General features: G+C 46.0%; 1 protein-coding gene across 1 annotated transcript; it reads left to right on the forward strand.

The window, feature by feature from the left end:
* Window positions 1-324: 324 nt before the first annotated feature.
* fam167ab (family with sequence similarity 167 member Ab) lies at window positions 325-15,022 on the forward strand. The gene is made up of 4 exons (XM_036984570.1): window positions 325-528; window positions 9,736-10,288; window positions 11,043-11,489; window positions 13,362-15,022. The coding sequence occupies exons 2-4, from the start codon at window positions 10,220-10,222 to the stop codon at window positions 13,623-13,625; spliced, it is 780 nt and encodes a 259-aa protein (XP_036840465.1). The 5' UTR covers window positions 325-528; window positions 9,736-10,219; the 3' UTR covers window positions 13,626-15,022.
* Window positions 15,023-20,065: the final 5,043 nt, after the last annotated feature.

Genomic DNA, 20,065 nt, shown 5'->3' on the forward strand with positions numbered 1-20,065 from the left:
AGCAGTGCACTATAAAGGGAATATGGCGCCATTTGGGAGACCAGGAGGCCGAGACTTGACTGGCATTCCCGAGGCGTCTCCTGGCAACCTCGGTCTCCTGACTCAACTGTTTTTGCCCCTATGCTCCCCAACGAGTGATGGGCATTCCGAGTAATTTTGGTGAGTCGGCTCAATTGGCTCGGTTCACGTAAAGTAGCCGGCTCATTTGGCTCCAAACCGAAAAACGTTGTTTTGAGCTTAAAAAGGAGTAGCAGTATGCAAATAAGCGAGACAAATGAACGGCTCTTTCACCGATGAGATTCGGTTCCCGACGTTGAACAAAAAGATTCATTCAAAAAGAGCCGTTCGCTCGTGAACGACCCATCACTATCCCCTACATTTAAACAAGTGGACTGAATTTGGACTGAAATAACTGTTACTTATATCACTTATAGCGGGTGTACGCAAGCTGCTCTTCAATGAATTGCCTTTAATCAGGGATGGACTGGATTTAATCCGATCGCGCAATAGGTTACGAGAACGATCCAGGTAAATGTGCGCCATGCATGCGTCTGATTTAGTTTGGTAATAGGGGATTCCTACACTGCTTTACATTCTATTACATTCAGGCCTACACAAGAGAAAAATACTTGAGCATGATGTATTTTAGCCGTAGAAAAAGCTATACGGCGATAGAACAGCGCAACATGTAACATTATTGGTGTATCCAATGAATTGGAATATCACATTGCGCATTTCAATAAATGTATCATCTTCAATCTCTGAAGTCATTCAGTCATTCAAACGTCATAATATACTACTGCGTAACGCAGCACAGTGCTGTAAGGGCTAATCTAAAAAAAAACATTTTAAAAAGGGTTTCTCCCCGGAAAATGAAATGCCAGAAGCTGCCATGAGAATTTCGACGCGGTTGAAATATTAACTCGGACTATATGCGTAGCCTAATGTCTGGCCTTTTCTCACGGTAGCTCTAATGACGGGTAAACGCTTTGTAGATACAGTTTACATATTCAGAACAGGCTTCGATCTTACTGCAATGTTGTTGCAAAAGAGGATACAGCCTAATGCAAATAAATAGAGGGCACAGTGCACGCATTGTTTCGTATTTATTTAGCGCACATTATTTTATCACAGTTCCTTGTTGATCAATATAATATCTCTATAGCCTTCTGTATGATCAATAGTGATATTTATGTGTGTGTGTGTGTGTGTGTGTGTGTGTGTGTGAGAGAGAGACAATGCACATGTTTTCTGAACAACAGTCTCAGTCAAGATATTCCATGCAGCACGTAGTCATGACTACAAGAGTGAACATTAAAAGTTCAGCAGTATCCTGATTAAGAAAAGTTTTTTTGTCTACAAAAGAGTCAGATCTGAATAAAGATGAGAAAAAAAAACGGAATTCTATGTTACTGGACTGGGCTGAATCACCAAACACTAAATGTCATGTTACTGGACTGAATCACCAAACACTAAATGTCATGTTACTGAACCACCAAACACTAAATGTCATGTTACTGAACCACCAAACACTAAATGTCATGTTACTGGACTGAATCACCAAACACTAAATGTTATGTTACTGGGCTGAATCACCAAACACTAAATGTCCTGTTACTGGACTGAATCACCAAACACTAAATGTCATGTTACTGAACCACCAAACACTAAATGTCATGTTACTGGACTGAATCACCAAACACTAAATGTCATGTTACTGAATCACCAAACACTAAATGTCCTGTTACTGAACTGAATCACCAAACACTAAATGTCATGTTACTGGACTGGGCTGAATCCCCAAACACTAAATGTCCTGTTACTGAACTGAACTGAACCACCAAACACTAAATGTCATGTTACTGGACTGGACTGAATCACCAAACACTAAATGTCATGTTACTGAACTGAACTGAACCACCAAACACTAAATGTCATGTTACTGAACCACCAAACACTAAATGTCATGTTACTGGACTGAATCACCAAACACTAAATGTTATGTTACTGGGCTGAATCACCAAACACTAAATGTCCTGTTACTGGACTGAATCACCAAACACTAAATGTCATGTTACTGAACCACCAAACACTAAATGTCATGTTACTGGACTGAATCACCAAACACTAAATGTCATGTTACTGAATCACCAAACACTAAATGTCCTGTTACTGAACTGAATCACCAAACACTAAATGTCATGTTACTGGACTGGGCTGAATCCCCAAACACTAAATGTCCTGTTACTGAACTGAACTGAACCACCAAACACTAAATGTCATGTTACTGGACTGGACTGAATCACCAAACACTAAATGTCATGTTACTGAACTGAACTGAATCACCAAACACTAAATGTCATGTTACTGAACTGAATCACCAAACACTAAATGTCATGTTACTGAACTGAATCACCAAACACTGTCATGTTACTGAACCACCAAACACTAAATGTCATGTTACTGAACCACCAAACACTAAATGTCATGTTACTGGACTGAATCACCAAACACTAAATGTCATGTTACTGAACTGAATCACCAAACACTAAATGTCATGTTACTGAACCACCAAACACTAAATGTCATGTTACTGGACTGAATCACCAAACACTAAATGTCATGTTACTGGACTGAATCACCAAACACTAAATGTCCTGTTACTGAACTGAATCACCAAACACTAAATGTCCTGTTACTGAACTGAATCACCAAACACTAAATGTCCTGTTACTGAACCACCAAACACTAAATGTCATGTTACTGGACTGAATCACCAAACACTAAATGTCATGTTACTGAACTGAATCACCAAACACTAAATGTCATGTTACTGAACTGAATCACCAAACACTAAATGTCATGTTACTGAACCACCAAACACTAAATGTCATGTTACTGAACCACCAAACACTAAATGTCATGTTACTGAACTGAATCACCAAACACTAAATGTCATGTTACTGAACTGAATCACCAAACACTAAATATCATGTTACTGAACCACCAAACACTAAACGTCATGTTACTGGACTGGACTGAGTCACCACCCACTGAACAGAGTGCCCCATGGTGAAGGTGGGGTTATGGTATCGGCAGGCATAACCTACGGACAACGAACACAATTGCATTTTATCGATGGCAATTTTAATGCACAGAGTTACTGTGACAAGATCCTGAGGCCCATTGTTGTGCCATTCATCCACCTTCATCACCTCATGTTTCAGCATGATAATGCACGGCCCCAATTCCTGGAGGCTGAAAATGTCTCAGTTCTTCCATGGTCTGCATACTCACCAGACATGTCACCCATTGAGCATGTTTGGGATGCTCTGGATCGATGTATACGACAGCGTGTTCCAGTTCCCACCAATATCCAGCAACTTCTCACACCCATTGAAGAGGAGTGGGACAACATTCCACAGGCCACAATCAACAGCCTGATCAACTCCATGTGAAGGAGATGTGTCACATTGCATGACGCAAATGGTGGTCACACCATATACGGACTGGTTTTCTGATCTACGCGCACTACCTTTAAAAAAATAATCACGTGAAATCAATGTATTAGGGACTAATGAATTTATTTCAATTGACTAATATCCATATATGAAATATAACTCAGTAAAATATTTAAAAATCGTTACATATTGCGTTTATATTTTGTTGTTCAGTGTTATAAGACAAGAGAGAGGAGAGGTGTGTTTGGCAGGACTGCTGATCTCTGTAAGATCATTGGTCGATGCGTTGTATTACTTAAGGTTGGAGAGATTAGGTCTGGGGCATGTATCAACCGTCTCAGAGTAGGAGTGCTGACATAGGATGTATTAATTAAGGTTGGAGAGATTAGGTCTGGGGCATGTATCAACCGTCTCAGAGTAGGAGTGCTGACATAGGATGTATTAATTAAGGTTGGAGAGATTAGGTCTGGGGCATGTATCAACCGTCTCAGAGTAGGAGTGCTGACATAGGATGTATTAATTAAGGTTGGAGAGATTAGGTCTGGGGCATGTATCAACCGTCTCAGAGTAGGAGTGCTGACATAGGATGTATTAATTAAGGTTGGAGAGATTAGGTCTGGGGCATGTATCAACCGTCTCAGAGTAGGAGTACTGACATAGGATGTATTAATTAAGGTTGGAGAGATTAGGTCTGGGGCATGTATCAACCGTCTCAGAGTAGGAGTGCTGACATAGGATGTATTAATTAAGGTTGGAGAGATTAGGTCTGGGGCATGTATCAACCGTCTCAGAGTAGGAGTGCTGACAGGATGTATTAATTAAGGTTGGAGAGATTAGGTCTGGGGCATGTATCAACCATCTCAGAGTAGGAGTGCTGATCTCTGTAAGATCATTGGTCGATGTGTTGTATTAATTAAGGTTGGAGAGATTAGGTCTGGGGCATGTATCAACCGTCTCAGAGTAGGAGTGCTGACATAGGATGTATTAATTAAGGTTGGAGAGATTAGGTCTGGGGCATGTATCAACCGTCTCAGAGTAGGAGTGCTGACATAGGATGTATTAATTAAGGTTGGAGAGATTAGGTCTGGGGCATGTATCAACCGTCTCAGAGTAGGAGTGCTGACATAGGATGTATTAATTAAGGTTGGAGAGATTAGGTCTGGGGCATGTATCAACCGTCTCAGAGTAGGAGTGCTGACATAGGATGTATTAATTAAGGTTGGAGAGATTAGGTCTGGGGCATGTATCAACCGTCTCAGAGTAGGAGTACTGACATAGGATGTATTAATTAAGGTTGGAGAGATTAGGTCTGGGGCATGTATCAACCGTCTCAGAGTAGGAGTGCTGACATAGGATGTATTAATTAAGGTTGGAGAGATTAGGTCTGGGGCATGTATCAACCGTCTCAGAGTAGGAGTGCTGACAGGATGTATTAATTAAGGTTGGAGAGATTAGGTCTGGGGCATGTATCAACCATCTCAGAGTAGGAGTGCTGATCTCTGTAAGATCATTGGTCGATGTGTTGTATTAATTAAGGTTGGAGAGATTAGGTCTGGGGCATGTATCAACCGTCTCAGAGTAGGAGTGCTGACATAGGATGTATTAATTAAGGTTGGAGAGATTAGGTCTGGGGCATGTATCAACCGTCTCAGAGTAGGAGTGCTGACATAGGATGTATTAATTAAGGTTGGAGAGATTAGGTCTGGGGCATGTATCAACCGTCTCAGAGTAGGAGTGCTGACATAGGATGTATTAATTAAGGTTGGAGAGATTAGGTCTGGGGCATGTATCAACCGTCTCAGAGTAGGAGTGCTGACATAGGATGTATTAATTAAGGTTGGAGAGATTAGGTCTGGGGCATGTATCAACCGTCTCAGAGTAGGAGTACTGACATAGGATGTATTAATTAAGGTTGGAGAGATTAGGTCTGGGGCATGTATCAACCGTCTCAGAGTAGGAGTGCTGACATAGGATGTATTAATTAAGGTTGGAGAGATTAGGTCTGGGGCATGTATCAACCGTCTCAGAGTAGGAGTGCTGGCAGGATGTATTAATTAAGGTTGGAGAGATTAGGTCTGGGGCATGTATCAACCATCTCAGAGTAGGAGTGCTGATCTCTGTAAGATCATTGGTCGATGTGTTGTATTAATTAAGGTTGGAGAGATTAGGTCTGGGGCATGTATCAACCGTCTCAGAGTAGGAGTGCTGACATAGGATGTATTAATTAAGGTTGGAGAGATTAGGTCTGGGGCATGTATCAACCGTCTCAGAGTAGGAGTGCTGACATAGGATGTATTAATTAAGGTTGGAGAGATTAGGTCTGGGGCATGTATCAACCGTCTCAGAGTAGGAGTGCTGACATAGGATGTATTAATTAAGGTTGGAGAGATTAGGTCTGGGGCATGTATCAACCGTCTCAGAGTAGGAGTGCTGACATAGGATGTATTAATTAAGGTTGGAGAGATTAGGTCTGGGGCATGTATCAACCGTCTCAGAGTAGGAGTACTGACATAGGATGTATTAATTAAGGTTGGAGAGATTAGGTCTGGGGCATGTATCAACCGTCTCAGAGTAGGAGTGCTGACATAGGATGTATTAATTAAGGTTGGAGAGATTAGGTCTGGGGCATGTATCAACCGTCTCAGAGTAGGAGTGCTGACAGGATGTATTAATTAAGGTTGGAGAGATTAGGTCTGGGGCATGTATCAACCATCTCAGAGTAGGAGTGCTGATCTCTGTAAGATCATTGGTCGATGTGTTGTATTAATTAAGGTTGGAGAGATTAGGTCTGGGGCATGTATCAACCGTCTCAGAGTAGGAGTGCTGACATAGGATGACATTTCTACCACATTGTTGAATACTTGTTTCTGATTGGTTTGAAAGGCATGCTAGGTTGTGCTTTATTTCTCTGTAATGCACGGCAACAACCAACAGCTATGAAGAGGTTCCCAACCAAACCATATCGGTAGTTAGTTCTATTTGCACGGTTGTTATACAACAAAAACATTTGTTACTGATTCTACAACGTTTGTCATTGGCTTGATGGTTATTCTAGTCTGTATTGTAACAGTGGTTTCTCTAAACCTCTCCTCGGGGACCTCCATCTTGTTCAAAGGATTTGATTTGATCCAGAGCTAAACACACCTGATTCAACATGAATCAGAATAGAGTCAACATGAATCAGAATGGAGTCAACATGAATCAGAATGGTTTCAACATGAATCAGAATTGTTTCAACATGAATCAGAATGGTTTCAACATGAATCAGAATGGTTTCAACATGAATCAGAATGGATTCAACATGAATCAGAATGGATTCAACATGAATCAGAATGGAGTCAACATGAATCAGAATGGTTTCAACATGAATCAGAATGGTTTCAACATGGATCAGAATGGATTCAACATGAATCAGAATGGAGTCAACATGAATCAGAATGGAGTCAACATGAATCAGAATGGATTCAACATGAATCAGAATGGAGTCAACATGAATCAGAATGGTTTCAACATGAATCAGAATGGTTTCAACATGAATCAGAATGGATTCAACATGAATCAGAATGGAGTCAACATGAATCAGAATGGATTCAACATGAATCAGAATGGAGTCAACATGAATCAGAATGGAGTCAACATGAATCAGAATGGAGTCAACATGAATCAGAATGGTTTCAACATGAATCAGAATGGTTTCAACATGAATCAGAATGGTTTCAACATGAATCAGAATGGTTTCAACATGAATCAGAATGGATTCAACATGAATCAGAATGGAGTCAACATGAATCAGAATGGATTCAACATGAATCAGAATGGAGTCAACATGAATCAGAATGGAGTCAACATGAATCAGAATGGAGTCAACATGAATCAGAATGGTTTCAACATGAATCAGAATGGTTTCAACATGAATCAGAATGGTTTCAACATGAATCAGAATGGATTCAACATGAATCAGAATGGTTTCAACATGAATCAGAATGGTTTCAACATGAATCAGAATGGATTCAACATGAATCCGATTGGATTCAACATGAATCAGAATGGATTCAACATGAATCAGAATGGATTCAACATGAATCAGAATGGAGTCAACATGAATCAGAATGGAGTCAACATGAATCAGAATGGATTCAACCTGAATCAGAATTGATTCAACATTAATCAGAATGAATTCAACATGAATCAGAATGGATTCAACATGAATCAGAATGGATTCAACATGAATCAGAATTAATTCAAGATGTTAATTCATTATGAATGAATTTATTATGAAGCCATTGAAAAGATGACTCCAGTGAGCTAGTTCAGAGCTATAACATTTGAGAACAGAGGTTTGAGAACCCCTGCATTCTAATCAAATCAAACTTTATTTATACAGAACATTTCAGACATGGAACACAGCACAATGTGCTTCACAGGAAAAAACTATGAAAATATTAACTGAAATATTTACTACACAACATGAGGATAAAAAATGAATTATATTATCCATTATGACAACTGTCTTAGTTACTATGGATTTTAATGTAAATGTACATTATGTGTGATAGGCAGGTCAGTGATCAATGACCTGATAGAAATTAAACCAAGGGCATGTTTCATGTCAGACAGTACCTGTATACTGTACGGCTGCATTCCAAACGGTTCCCTGTTACCTGTATACTGTACGTCTGCATTCCAAACGGTTTCCTGTTACCTGTATACTGTACGGCTGCATTCCAAACGGTTTCCTGTTACCTATATACTGTACGGCTGCATTCCAAACAGTACTGCTGCATTCCAAACGGTTCCCTGTTACCTATATACTGTACGGCTGCATTCCAAACGGTTCCCTGTTACCTATATACTGTACGGCTGCATTCCAAACGGTTTCCTGTTACCTATATACTGTACGGCTGCATTCCAAACGGTTTCCTGTTACCTATATACTGTACGGCTGCATTCCAAACGGTTTCCTGTTACCTATATACTGTACGGCTGCATTCCAAACAGTTTCCTGTTACCTATATACTGTACGGCTGCATTCCAAACGGTTCCCTGTTACCTATATACTGTACGGCTGCATTCCAAACGGTTTCCTGTTACCTATATACTGTACGGCTGCATTCCAAACGGTTCCCTGTTACCTGTATACTGTACGGCTGCATTCCAAACGGTTTCCTGTTACCTATATACTGTACGGCTGCATTCCAAACGGTTTCCTGTTACCTGTATACTGTACGGCTGCATTCCAAACGGTTTCCTGTTACCTATATACTGTACAGCTGCATTCCAAACGGTTCCCTGTTACCTATATACTGTACGGCTGCATTCCAAACGGTTTCCTGTTACCTATATACTGTACGGCTGCATTCCAAACGGTTCCCTGTTACCTATATACTGTACGGCTGCATTCCAAACGGTTTCCTGTTACCTATATACTGTACGGCTGCATTCCAAACGGTTCCCTGTTACCTATATACTGTACGGCTGCATTCCAAACGGTTTCCTGTTACCTATATACTGTACGGCTGCATTCCAAACGGTTCCCTGTTACCTATATACTGTACGGCTGCATTCCAAACGGTTCCCTGTTACCTATATACTGTACGGCTGCATTCCAAACAGTACTGCTGCATTCCAAACGGTTCCCTGTTACCTATATACTGTACGGCTGCATTCCAAACGGTTTCCTGTTACCTATATACTGTACGGCTGCATTCCAAACGGTTCCCTGTTACCTATATACTGTACGGCTGCATTCCAAACGGTTCCCTGTTACCTAAATACTGTACGGCTGCATTCCAAACGGTTCCCTGTTACCTATATACTGTACGGCTGCATTCCAAACGGTTCCCTGTTACCTAAATACTGTACGGCTGCATTCCAAACGGTTTCCTGTTACCTATATACTGTACGGCTGCATTCCAAACGGTTCCCTGTTACCTGTATACTGTACGGCTGCATTCCAAACGGTTTCCTGTTACCTATATACTGTACGGCTGCATTCCAAACAGTACTGCTGCATTCCAAACGGTTCCCTGTTACCTTCACAGTGCACCACGTATGACTAGGGAATAGTAGGGCGCAATTTGGGACACAGAAGCCTGTATAAAACTCCCACGTCAACAGACAGTGGGAACTAAGGCTGACCTGAATCATTTTAGGCAAGTCATTTCTGATTTGCTCAGACCAGAGAAGCTTCAATCTGATTTACTCAGCAAGTGTGGGGGGAAAAAACATTATATTTGACCTCATTGTTTTCTCTGTTCGTGTCTTTGATTCGTAGACACAAGAGGACGTCTCATCCTCATCCCAGACTGGAAACACCAAGGATACACAGAGGAAGCTTTGAAGAGGGAGCTCTCAATGAAGGAGGCTTTTTTCAAAGTTACTTAAATCCTAATCTGGATTACCTCTGTCTTTGTGCTGTCCTCATAAAGAAACCATCAGAGCCAGTCAGAATGGTGACGCAAGATCTAGAACTTCCTTCTCACACCCACAGAGAATGGTCTATTACATTGAATTAAACCACAGCACAAAGGGCCATAACCACCATTTTACAGGATAGAGCTACAACAATCTAGAACACAGGTAGAACAAAGAATTGTTCTAATCTATTCTGACAAGATCTACAACCACCCGCTCACAAACACAAGTCAGAGCGACGGAGGGCCCGGTGAAGAGTACATCATACTGCGACCAACTTCTCTTGACTACTTCCACTAGTTTGATTCTGGTAGCCAGGTGTGGTTCTTATTCCCGGGGTTGTCATGGAAGCAGGCTCCACCCCCAGGATCAAGGTGTATAGTGCCTGGGACCAGGTGGAGGAGACAGACCAGGTGAGAAACAATCTGTCCCTCATGACCACACCCGGTATACTGCCAAAAGAGAATGGGCCTCCCATCTGTGCCTGGTTTCTCTATAGGTTTCTTCCTTCTAGGGAGTTCTTCCCCAATAGCCTCGCGAGCCACACTGATCTTCTAGGGAGTACTTCCCCAATAGCCTCGCAAGCCACACTGATCTTCTAGGGAGTTTTTCCCCAATAGCCTCGTGAGCCACACTGATCTTCTAGGGAGTTTTTCCCAATAGCCTCGCGAGCCACACTGATCTTCTAGGGAGTTCTTCCCCAATAGCCTCGCGAGCCACACTGATCTTCTAGGGAGTTTTTCCCAATAGCCTCACGAGCCACACTGATCTTCTAGGGAGTTTTTCCCCAATAGCCTCGCGAGCCACACTGATCTTCTAGGGAGTTCTTCCCCAATAGCCTCGCGAGCCACACTGATCTTCTAGGGAGTTTTTCCCCAATAGCCTCGCGAGCCACACTGATCTTCTAGGGAGTTTTTCCCCAATAGCCTCGCGAGCCACACTGATCTTCTAGGGAGTTTTTCCCTAATAGCCTCGCGAGCCACACTGATCTTGCGAGCTTCATACATGTAACACATTTATGTCAGCTCGCGACATTAGTGTGGCTCGCGAGGCTAGTTTCTCCGACATGTGTTTCTACTTTGGGGTCTAGGCCGGGTTACTGTAAAGCACCATTTTCTGAATTAAAAACAGGCTTAATAAAAAACATTTGTTTGATTGATTGACCAGGTGGAGGAGGAGGAGGAGGAGAAGGTGGGTTCGGCTTCAGAAGACCATATGATGAACCTCAAGGCCCTGGCGCAGAAGCTGAGGCTGGAAACACGGAGGCTGTCCTACCTCGAGTGGAAGGCCCGTTTAGAGGCCCATAGCACCAAAACCCTGATTGTACCACAGCAGAGCACCAGGGACTTAGTGGAGCCAGAAGAACAACGGGTAGTGCCCCAGAGTGAGGGCAGGTCAGACAGTGAGAGCACCAAATGTCTGGCTGAACCACAGCTACAGCAGGAGCTCCACGCAGAGCAACAAGAGGAGCAGGAGAAGGCCAAACGACAACCGGGGGAACCCAGAGAGAGCCTCCTGGCCTCGGGTTTGACCTGGCAGCACAGCCTGCCCTCTGGAGTGCCGAGGAGATTTAAGAACATCGATGAGGCTGTGGGGTGGCTCAGGAAAGAACTGGTGAGAGCAACAGAAGTATTGGTGACTGTTTCTTGGTTCAGTGCTGTATCTCCAATACAACTGAATTCAAGTGAGAGTGGCTTCCTGTCAAAGCTAGGGAGAGGGGGTTCCTGTCAATGCTAGGGAGAGGGGGTTCCTGTCAATGTTAAGGAGAGGGGCTTCCTGTCAGTGCTAGGGAGAGGGGGTTCCTGTCAATGTTAGGGAGATGGGCTTCCTGTCAATGTTAGGGAGAGGGGCTTCCTGTCAGTGCTAGGGAGAGGGGGTTCCTGTCAATGTTAGGGAGATGGGCTTCCTGTCAATGCTAGGGAGAGGGGTTTCCTGTCAATGCTAGGGAGAGGGGGTTCCTGTCAATGCTAGGGAGAGGGGCTTCCTGTCAATGCTAGGGAGAGGGGCTTCCTGCCAATGAGAGTTTAAAAATCCAGTCAAACTTTCTCAAAATTCCAAGGTTTTCCAGAAATCCTGATTGTAGAATACCGAAGATCAATATCAAGATCAATATCAAGATCAATATCAGGATGTAATAAGCAGCATGAAATCCAGAATCCTCCAACCAGGATTTCTGGAAAAGTTGGGAATTTGGGGAAATTAACCACCCTTGGTGGTTAAGGCCAGACTACACCCTTGGTGGTTAAGGCCAGACTACACCCTTGGTGGTTAAGGCCAGACTACACCCTTGGTGGTTAAGGCCAGACTACACCCTCTGTTGTTAAGGCCAGACTACACCCTCTGTTGTTAAGGCCAGACTACACCCTCTGTTGTTAAGGCCAGACTACACCCTCTGTGGTTAAGGCCAGACTACACCCTCTGTTGTTAAGGCCAGACTACACCCTTGGTGGTTAAGGCCAGACTACACCCTCTGTTGTTAAGGCCAGACTACACCCTCTGTGGTTAAGGCCAGACTACACCCTCTGTTGTTAAGGCCAGACTACACCCTCTGTTGTGAAGGCCAGACTACACCCTCTGTGGTTAAGGCCAGACTACACCCTCTGTTGTTAAGGCCAGACTACACCCTCTGTTGTTAAGGCCAGACTACACCCTCTGTTGTTAAGGCCAGACTACACCCTCTGTTGTTAAGGCCAGACTACACCCTCTGTTGTTAAGGCCAGACTACACCCTCTGTGGTTAAGGCCAGACTACACCCCTGTTGTTAAGGCCAGACTACACCCTCTGTTGTTAAGGCCAGACTACACCCTCTGTTGTTAAGGCCAGACTACACCCTCTGTGGTTAAGGCCAGACTACACCCTCTGTGGTTAAGGCCAGACTACACCCTCTGTGGTTAAGGCCAGACTACACCCTCTGTGCTTAAGGCCAGACTACACCTTCTGTGGTTAAGGCCAGACTACACCCTCTGTGGTTAAGGCCAGACTACACTCTCTGTGGTTAAGGCCAGACTACACACCTGTGGTTAAGGACAGACTACACCCTCTGTTGTTAAGGCCAGACTACACCCCTGTGGTTAAGGCCAGACTACACACCTGTGGTTAAGGCCAGACTACACCCTCTGTGGTTAAGGCCAGACTACACCCTCTGTTGTTAAGGCCAGACTACACCCTCTGTTGTTAAGGCCAGACTACACCCTCTGTTGTTAAGGCCAGACTACACCCTCTGTTGTTAAGGCCAGACTACACCTAGGGCTGTTGCGGTGACCATATTACCGACACACTGGCGTTAACATCTACTGTCAACATTAGAAACAAACTATTAAATCCGGACAATGTTTCTACGTTCACAGAGACTTTTCTACGTTCACAGTAAACTTTGCATCTGTCGGCTCAATCGGAAATTAACGTTAAAATGTCATTAGCATTACAATGCAGATCTTCCACGGTCAGTTTCTAATCTATCCCTAAATCTCTATCCCCTCCCTCCAGAATGAAATGCCTCTCCAGGACCAGCAGTTGGCCCATCAGCTGATGCGCCTCCATAGCGACATCAACAAACTGAAGATCGAGCAGACGTGTCACCAGCACCGCCGCATGCTCAACGATGCCACCTACGGGCTGGAGGAGAGAGATGAGTTGAGCGACCTGCTCTTTGACTCCCCCGTCACCCCCGGGTTCGGACTCTCCACCCCGCTGAGACTCATAGGGGTCACCAAGATGAACATAAACTCTCGACGCTTTTCCCTCTGCTAGAAGGAGAGAGAGAGAGAGAGAGAGAGAGAGAGAGAGAGAGAGAGAGAGAGAGAGAGAGATGCTAGCCACATCTCTGCTAGTAGTGCCAGATTAGGATGGCAATATTCCGGAAGCTTTCTTAACATTTTATTTTCTTCTGATACTGGAAATCTACAAACCAGGATTGTTTTCTATGTCAGTGGGAGGAGCATGTAGTTTGTTTACTATGTCAGTGGGAGGAGCATATAGTTTGTTTTCTATGTCAGTGGGAGGAGCATATAGTTTGTTTTCTATGTCAGTGGGAGGAGCATATAGTTTGTTTTCTATGTCAGTGGGAGGAGCATGTAGTTTGTTTTCTATGTCAGTGGGAGGAGCATATCGTTTGTTTACTATGTCAGTGGGAGGAGTATGTAGTTTGTTTTCTATGTCAGTGGGAGGAGCATGTAGATTGTGTTCTATGTCAGTGGGAGGAGCATATAGTTTGTTTACTATGTCAGTGGGAGGAGCATATAGTTTGTTTACTATGTCAGTGGGAGGAGCATATCGTTTGTTTACTATGTCAGTGGGAGGAGCATATAGTTTGTTTACTATGTCAGCGGGAGGAGCATATAGTTTGTTTACTATGTCAGTGGGAGGAGTATATAGTTTGTTTACTATGTCAGTGGGAGGAGCATGTAGATGGTTTCCAGAAATCATATCAGATGATGTAAATCCCCCCAACAATGAAGCAGCTACAAATCCTCCTCTTAACATCAGGCTTAACAAGGCTTTTCCTGAAACTGAACCTGACTATTAGCTATGATGGCACTTTTAAAGCGTTCTGATCTGGTCCTAGGCTGGTGTTCCACATTCTGATCCGGTCCTAGGCCGGGATTCCACATTCTGATCCGGTCCTAGGCCGGGATTCCACATTCTGATCCGGTCCTAGGCCGGGATTCCACATTCTGATCCGGTTTTAGGCTGGGGTTCCACATTCTGATCTGGTCCTGGGCCGGGGTTCCACATTCTGATCCGGTTTTAGGCTGGGCTTCTACATTTCGATCCGGTTTTAGACTGGGGTTCCACATTCTGATCCGGTTTTAGACTGGGGTTCCACATTCTGATCCGGTTTAAGGCTGGGTTTCCACATTCTGATCCGGTTTTAGGCTGGGGTTCCACATTCTGATCCGGTCCTCGGCCGGGGTTCCACATTCTGATCCGGTCCTGGGCCGGGGTTCCACATTCTGATCCGGTTTTAGGCTGGGCTTCCACATTCTGATCCGGTTTTAGGCTGGGCTTCCACATTCTGATTCGGTTTTAGACTGGGGTTCCACATTCTGATCCGGTTTTAGACTGGGGTTCCACATTCTGATCCGGTTTAAGGCTGGGTTTCCACATTCTGATCCGGTTTTAGACTGGGGTTCCACATTCTGATCTGGTTTTAGACTGGGGTTCCACATTCTGATCCGGTTTTAGACTGGGGTTCCACATTCTGATCCGGTTTTAGACCGGGGTTCCACATTCTGATTCGGTTTTAGGCTGGGGTTCCACATTCTGATCCGGTCCTGGGCCGGGGTTCCACATTCTGATACGGTCCTAGGCCGGGGTTCCACATTCTGATCCGGTCCTAGGCCGGGATTCCACATTCTGATCCGGTCCTAGGCCCGGGGTTCCCCATTCTGATCCGGTTCTGGGCCGGGGTTCCACATTCTGATCCGGTCCTAGGCCGGGCTTCCACATTCTGATCCGGTTTTAGACTTGGGTTCCACATTCTGATCCGGTTTTAGGCTGGGGTTCCACATTCTGATCCAGTCCTGGGCCGGGGTTCCACATTCTGATCCGGTTTTAGGCTGGGGTTCCACATTCTGATCCGGTTTTAGGCTGGGGTTCCACATTCTGATCCGGTCCTCGGCCGGGGTTCCACATTCTGATCCGGTCCTGGGCCGGGGTTCCACATTCTGATCCGGTCCTAGGCCCGGGGTTCCACATTCTGATCCGGTCCTGGGCCGGGGTTCCACATTCTGATCCGGTTTTAGACTGGGGTTCCACATTCTGATCCGGTTTTAGGCTGGGGTTCCACATTCTGATCCGGTCCTGGGCCGGGGTTCCACATTCTGATCCGGTTTTAGGCTGGGCTTCCACATTCTGATCCGGTTTTAGGCTGGGGTTCCACATTCTTATCCGGTTTTAGACTGGGGTTCCACATTCTGATCCGGTTTAAGGCTGGGTTTCCACATTCTGATCCGGTTTTAGACTGGGGTTCCACATTCTGATCTGGTTTTAGACTGGGGTTCCACATTCTGATCCGGTTTTAGACTGGGGTTCCACATTCTGATCCGGTTTTAGACTGGGGTTCCACATTCTGATCCGGTTTTAGGCTGGGGTTCCACATTCTGATCCGGTCCTCGGCCGGGGTTCCACATTTTGATCCGGTCCTGGGCCGGGGTTCCACATTCTGATCCGGTTTTCAGCTGGGCTTCCACATTCTGTTCCGGTTTTAGGCTGGGCTTCCACATTCTGATTCGGTTTTAGACTGGGGTTCCACATTCTGATCCGGTTTTAGACTGGGGTTCCACATTCTGATCCGGTTTAAGGCTGGGTTTCCACATTCTGATCCGGTTTAAGCCTGGGTTTCCACATTCTGATCCGGTTTTAGGCTGGGGTTCCACATTCTGATCCAGTCCTGGGCCGGGGTTCCACATTCTGATCCTGTTTTAGACTGGGGTTCCACATTCTGATCCGGTTTAAGGCTGGGTTTCCACATTCTGATCCGGTTTTAGGCTGGGGTTCCACATTCTGATCCGGTCCTCGGCCGGGGTTCCACATTCTGATCCGGTCCTGGGCCGGGGTTCCACATTCTGATCCGGTTTTAGGCTGGGCTTCCACATTCTGATCCGGTTTTAGGCTGGGCTTCCACATTCTGATTCGGTTTTAGACTGGGGTTCCACATTCTGATCCGGTTTTAGACTGGGGTTCCACATTCTGATCCGGTTTAAGGCTGGGTTTCCACATTCTGATCCGGTTTTAGACTGGGGTTCCACATTCTGATCTGGTTTTAGACTGGGGTTCCACATTCTGATCCAGTTTTAGACTGGGGTTCCACATTCTGATCCGGTTTTAGACCGGGGTTCCACATTCTGATTCGGTTTTAGGCTGGGGTTCCACATTCTGATCCGGTCCTGGGCCGGGGTTCCACATTCTGATACGGTCCTAGGCCGGGGTTCCACATTCTGATCCGGTCCTAGGCCGGGATTCCACATTCTGATCCGGTCCTAGGCCCGGGGTTCCCCATTCTGATCCGGTTCTGGGCCGGGGTTCCACATTCTGATCCGGTCCTAGGCCGGGCTTCCACATTCTGATCCGGTTTTAGACTTGGGTTCCACATTCTGATCCGGTTTTAGGCTGGGGTTCCACATTCTGATCCAGTCCTGGGCCGGGGTTCCACATTCTGATCCGGTTTTAGGCTGGGGTTCCACATTCTGATCCGGTTTTAGGCTGGGGTTCCACATTCTGATCCGGTCCTCGGCCAGGGTTCCACATTCTGATCCGGTCCTGGGCCGGGGTTCCACATTCTGATCCGGTCCTAGGCCCGGGGTTCCACATTCTGATCCGGTCCTGGGCCGGGGTTCCACATTCTGATCCGGTTTTAGACTGGGGTTCCACATTCTGATCCGGTTTTAGGCTGGGGTTCCACATTCTGATCCGGTCCTGGGCCGGGGTTCCACATTCTGATCCGGTTTTAGGCTGGGCTTCCACATTCTGATCCGGTTTTAGGCTGGGGTTCCACATTCTTATCCGGTTTTAGACTGGGGTTCCACATTCTGATCCGGTTTAAGGCTGGGTTTCCACATTCTGATCCGGTTTTAGACTGGGGTTCCACATTCTGATCTGGTTTTAGACTGGGGTTCCACATTCTGATCCGGTTTTAGACTGGGGTTCCACATTCTGATCCGGTTTTAGACTGGGGTTCCACATTCCGATCCGGTCCTGGGCCGGGGTTCCACATTCTGATCCGGTCCTAGGCCGGGATTCCACATTCTGATCCAGTCCTAGGCCCGGGGTTCCACATTCTGATCCGGTTCTGGGCCGGGGTTCCACATTCTGATCCGTTCCTAGGCCGGGCTTCCACATTCTGATCCGGTTTTAGACTGGGCTTCCACATTCTGATCCGGTTTTAGGCTGGGGTTCCACATTCTGATCCAGTCCTGGGCCGGGGTTCCACATTCTGATCCGGTTTTAGGCTGGGGTTCCACATTCTGATCCGGTTTTAGGCTGGGCTTCCACATTCTGATCCGGTTTTAGGCTGGGCTTCCACATTCTGATCCGGTTTTAGACTGGGGTTCCACATTCTGATCCGGTTTTAGACTGGGGTTCCACATTCTGATCCGGTTTTAGACTGGGGTTCCACATTCTGATCCGGTTTTGGGCTGGGGTTCCACATTCTGATCTGGTCCTATGCCGGTCTTCCACATTCTGATCCGGTTTTAGGCTGGGGTTCCACATTCTGATCCGGTTTTAGACTGGGCTTCCACATTCTGATCCGGTTTTAGGCTGGGGTTCCACATTCTGATCCGGTTTTAGACTGGGGTTCCACATTCTGATCCGGTTTTAGGCTGGGCTTCCACATTCTGATCCGGTTTTAGACTGGGGTTCCACATTCTGATCCGGTTTTAGGCTGGGCTTCCACATTCTGATCCGGTTTAAGGCTGGGTTTCCACATTCTGATCCGGTTTTAGACTGGGTTTCCACATTCTGAAATGGTTTTAGACTGGGGTTCCACATTCTGATCCGGTTTTAGACTGGGGTTCCACATTCTGATCCGGTTTTAGGCTGGGGTTCCACATTCTGATCCGGTTTTAGACTGGGGTTCCACATTCTGATCCGGTTTTAGACTGGGGTTCCACATTCTGATCTGCTTTTAGACTGGGGTTCCACATTCTGATCCGGTTTTAGACTGGGGTTCCACATTCTGATCCGGTTTTAGACTGGGGTTCCACATTCTGAAATGGTTTTAGACTGGGGTTCCACATTCTGATCCGGTTTTAGACTGGGGTTCCACATTCTGATCCGGTTTTAGGCTGGGGTTCCACATTCTGATCCGGTTTTAGACTGGGGTTCCACATTCTGATCCGGTTTTAGACTGGGGTTCCACATTCTGATCTGTTTTTAGACTGGGGTTCCACATTCTGATCCGGTTTTAGACTGGGCTTCCACATTCTGATCCGGTTTTAGACTGGCGTTCCACATTCTGATCCGGTTTTAGGCTGGGGTTCCACATTCTGATCCAGTCCTGGGCCGGGGTTCCACATTCTGATCCGGTTTTAGGCTGGGGTTCCACATTCTGATCCGGTCCTAGGCCGGGCTTCCACATTCTGATCCGGTTTTAGACTGGCGTTCCACATTCTGATCCGGTTTTAGGCTGGGGTTCCACATTCTGATCCAGTCCTGGGCCGGGGTTCCACATTCTGATCCGGTTTTAGGCTGGGGTTCCACATTCTGATACGGTTTTAGGCTGGGGTTCCACATTCTGATCCGGTCCTCGGCCGGGGTTCCACATTCTGATCTGGTCCTGGGCCGGAGTTCCACATTCTGATCCGGTTTTAGGCTGGGCTTCCACATTCTGATCCGGTTTTAGGCTGGGCTTCCACATTCAGATCCGGTTTTAGACTGGGGTTCCAAATTCTGATCCGGTTTTAGACTGCGGTTCCACATTCTGATCCGGTTTTAGGCTGGGGTTCCACATTCTGATCCGGTTTTAGACTGGGGTTCCACATTCTGATCCGGTTTTAGGCTGGGGTTCCACATTCTGATCCGGTTTTAGACTGGGGTTCCACATTCTGATCCGGTTTTAGACTGGGGTTCCACATTCTGATCCGGTTTTAGACTGGGGTTCCACATTCTGATCCGGTTTTAGGCTGGGGTTCCACATTCTGATCTGGTCCTATGCCGGGCTTCCGCATTCTGATCCGGTTTTAGGCTGGGGTTCCACATTCTGATCCGGTTTTAGGCTGGGTTTCCACATTCTGATCCGGTTTTAGACTTGGGTTCCACATTCTGATCCGGTCCTCGGCCGGGGTTCCACATTCTGATCCGGTCCTGGGCCGGGGTTCCACATTCTGATCTGGTTTTAGGCTGGGCTTCCACATTCTGATCCGGTTTTAGGCTGGGCTTCCACATTCTGATCCGGTTTTAGACTGGGGTTCCACATTCTGATCCGGTTTTAGACTGGGGTTCCACATTCTGATCCGGTTTTAGGCTGGGCTTCCACATTCTGATCCGGTTTTAGGCTGGGCTTCCACATTCTGATCCGGTTTTAGACTGGGGTTCCACATTCTGATCCGGTTTTAGACTGGGGTTCCACATTCTGATCTGGTTTTAGGCTGGGCTTCCACATTCTGATCCGGTTTTAGGCTGGGCTTCCACATTCTGATCCGGTTTTAGACTGGGGTTCCACATTCTGATCCGGTCCTGGGCCGGGGTTC

The sequence above is a fragment of the Oncorhynchus mykiss genome, chromosome 8, assembly GCF_013265735.2.
Source record: "Oncorhynchus mykiss isolate Arlee chromosome 8, USDA_OmykA_1.1, whole genome shotgun sequence".
NCBI lineage: Eukaryota > Metazoa > Chordata > Actinopteri > Salmoniformes > Salmonidae > Oncorhynchus > Oncorhynchus mykiss.

What these genes read in the sequence shown, in the direction of transcription:
- fam167ab (XM_036984570.1), top strand. Translation starts at nt 10,220, where the DNA reads ATGGAAGCAGGCTCCACCCCCAGGATCAAGGTGTATAGTGCCTGGGAC. An exon ending in AGGTGGAGGAGACAGACCAG is followed by an intron (nt 10,289 to 11,042) that starts GTGAGAAACAAT and finishes TTGATTGACCAG; the next exon opens with GTGGAGGAGGAGGAGGAGGA. An exon ending in GGTGGCTCAGGAAAGAACTG is followed by an intron (nt 11,490 to 13,361) that starts GTGAGAGCAACA and finishes CCCTCCCTCCAG; the next exon opens with AATGAAATGCCTCTCCAGGA.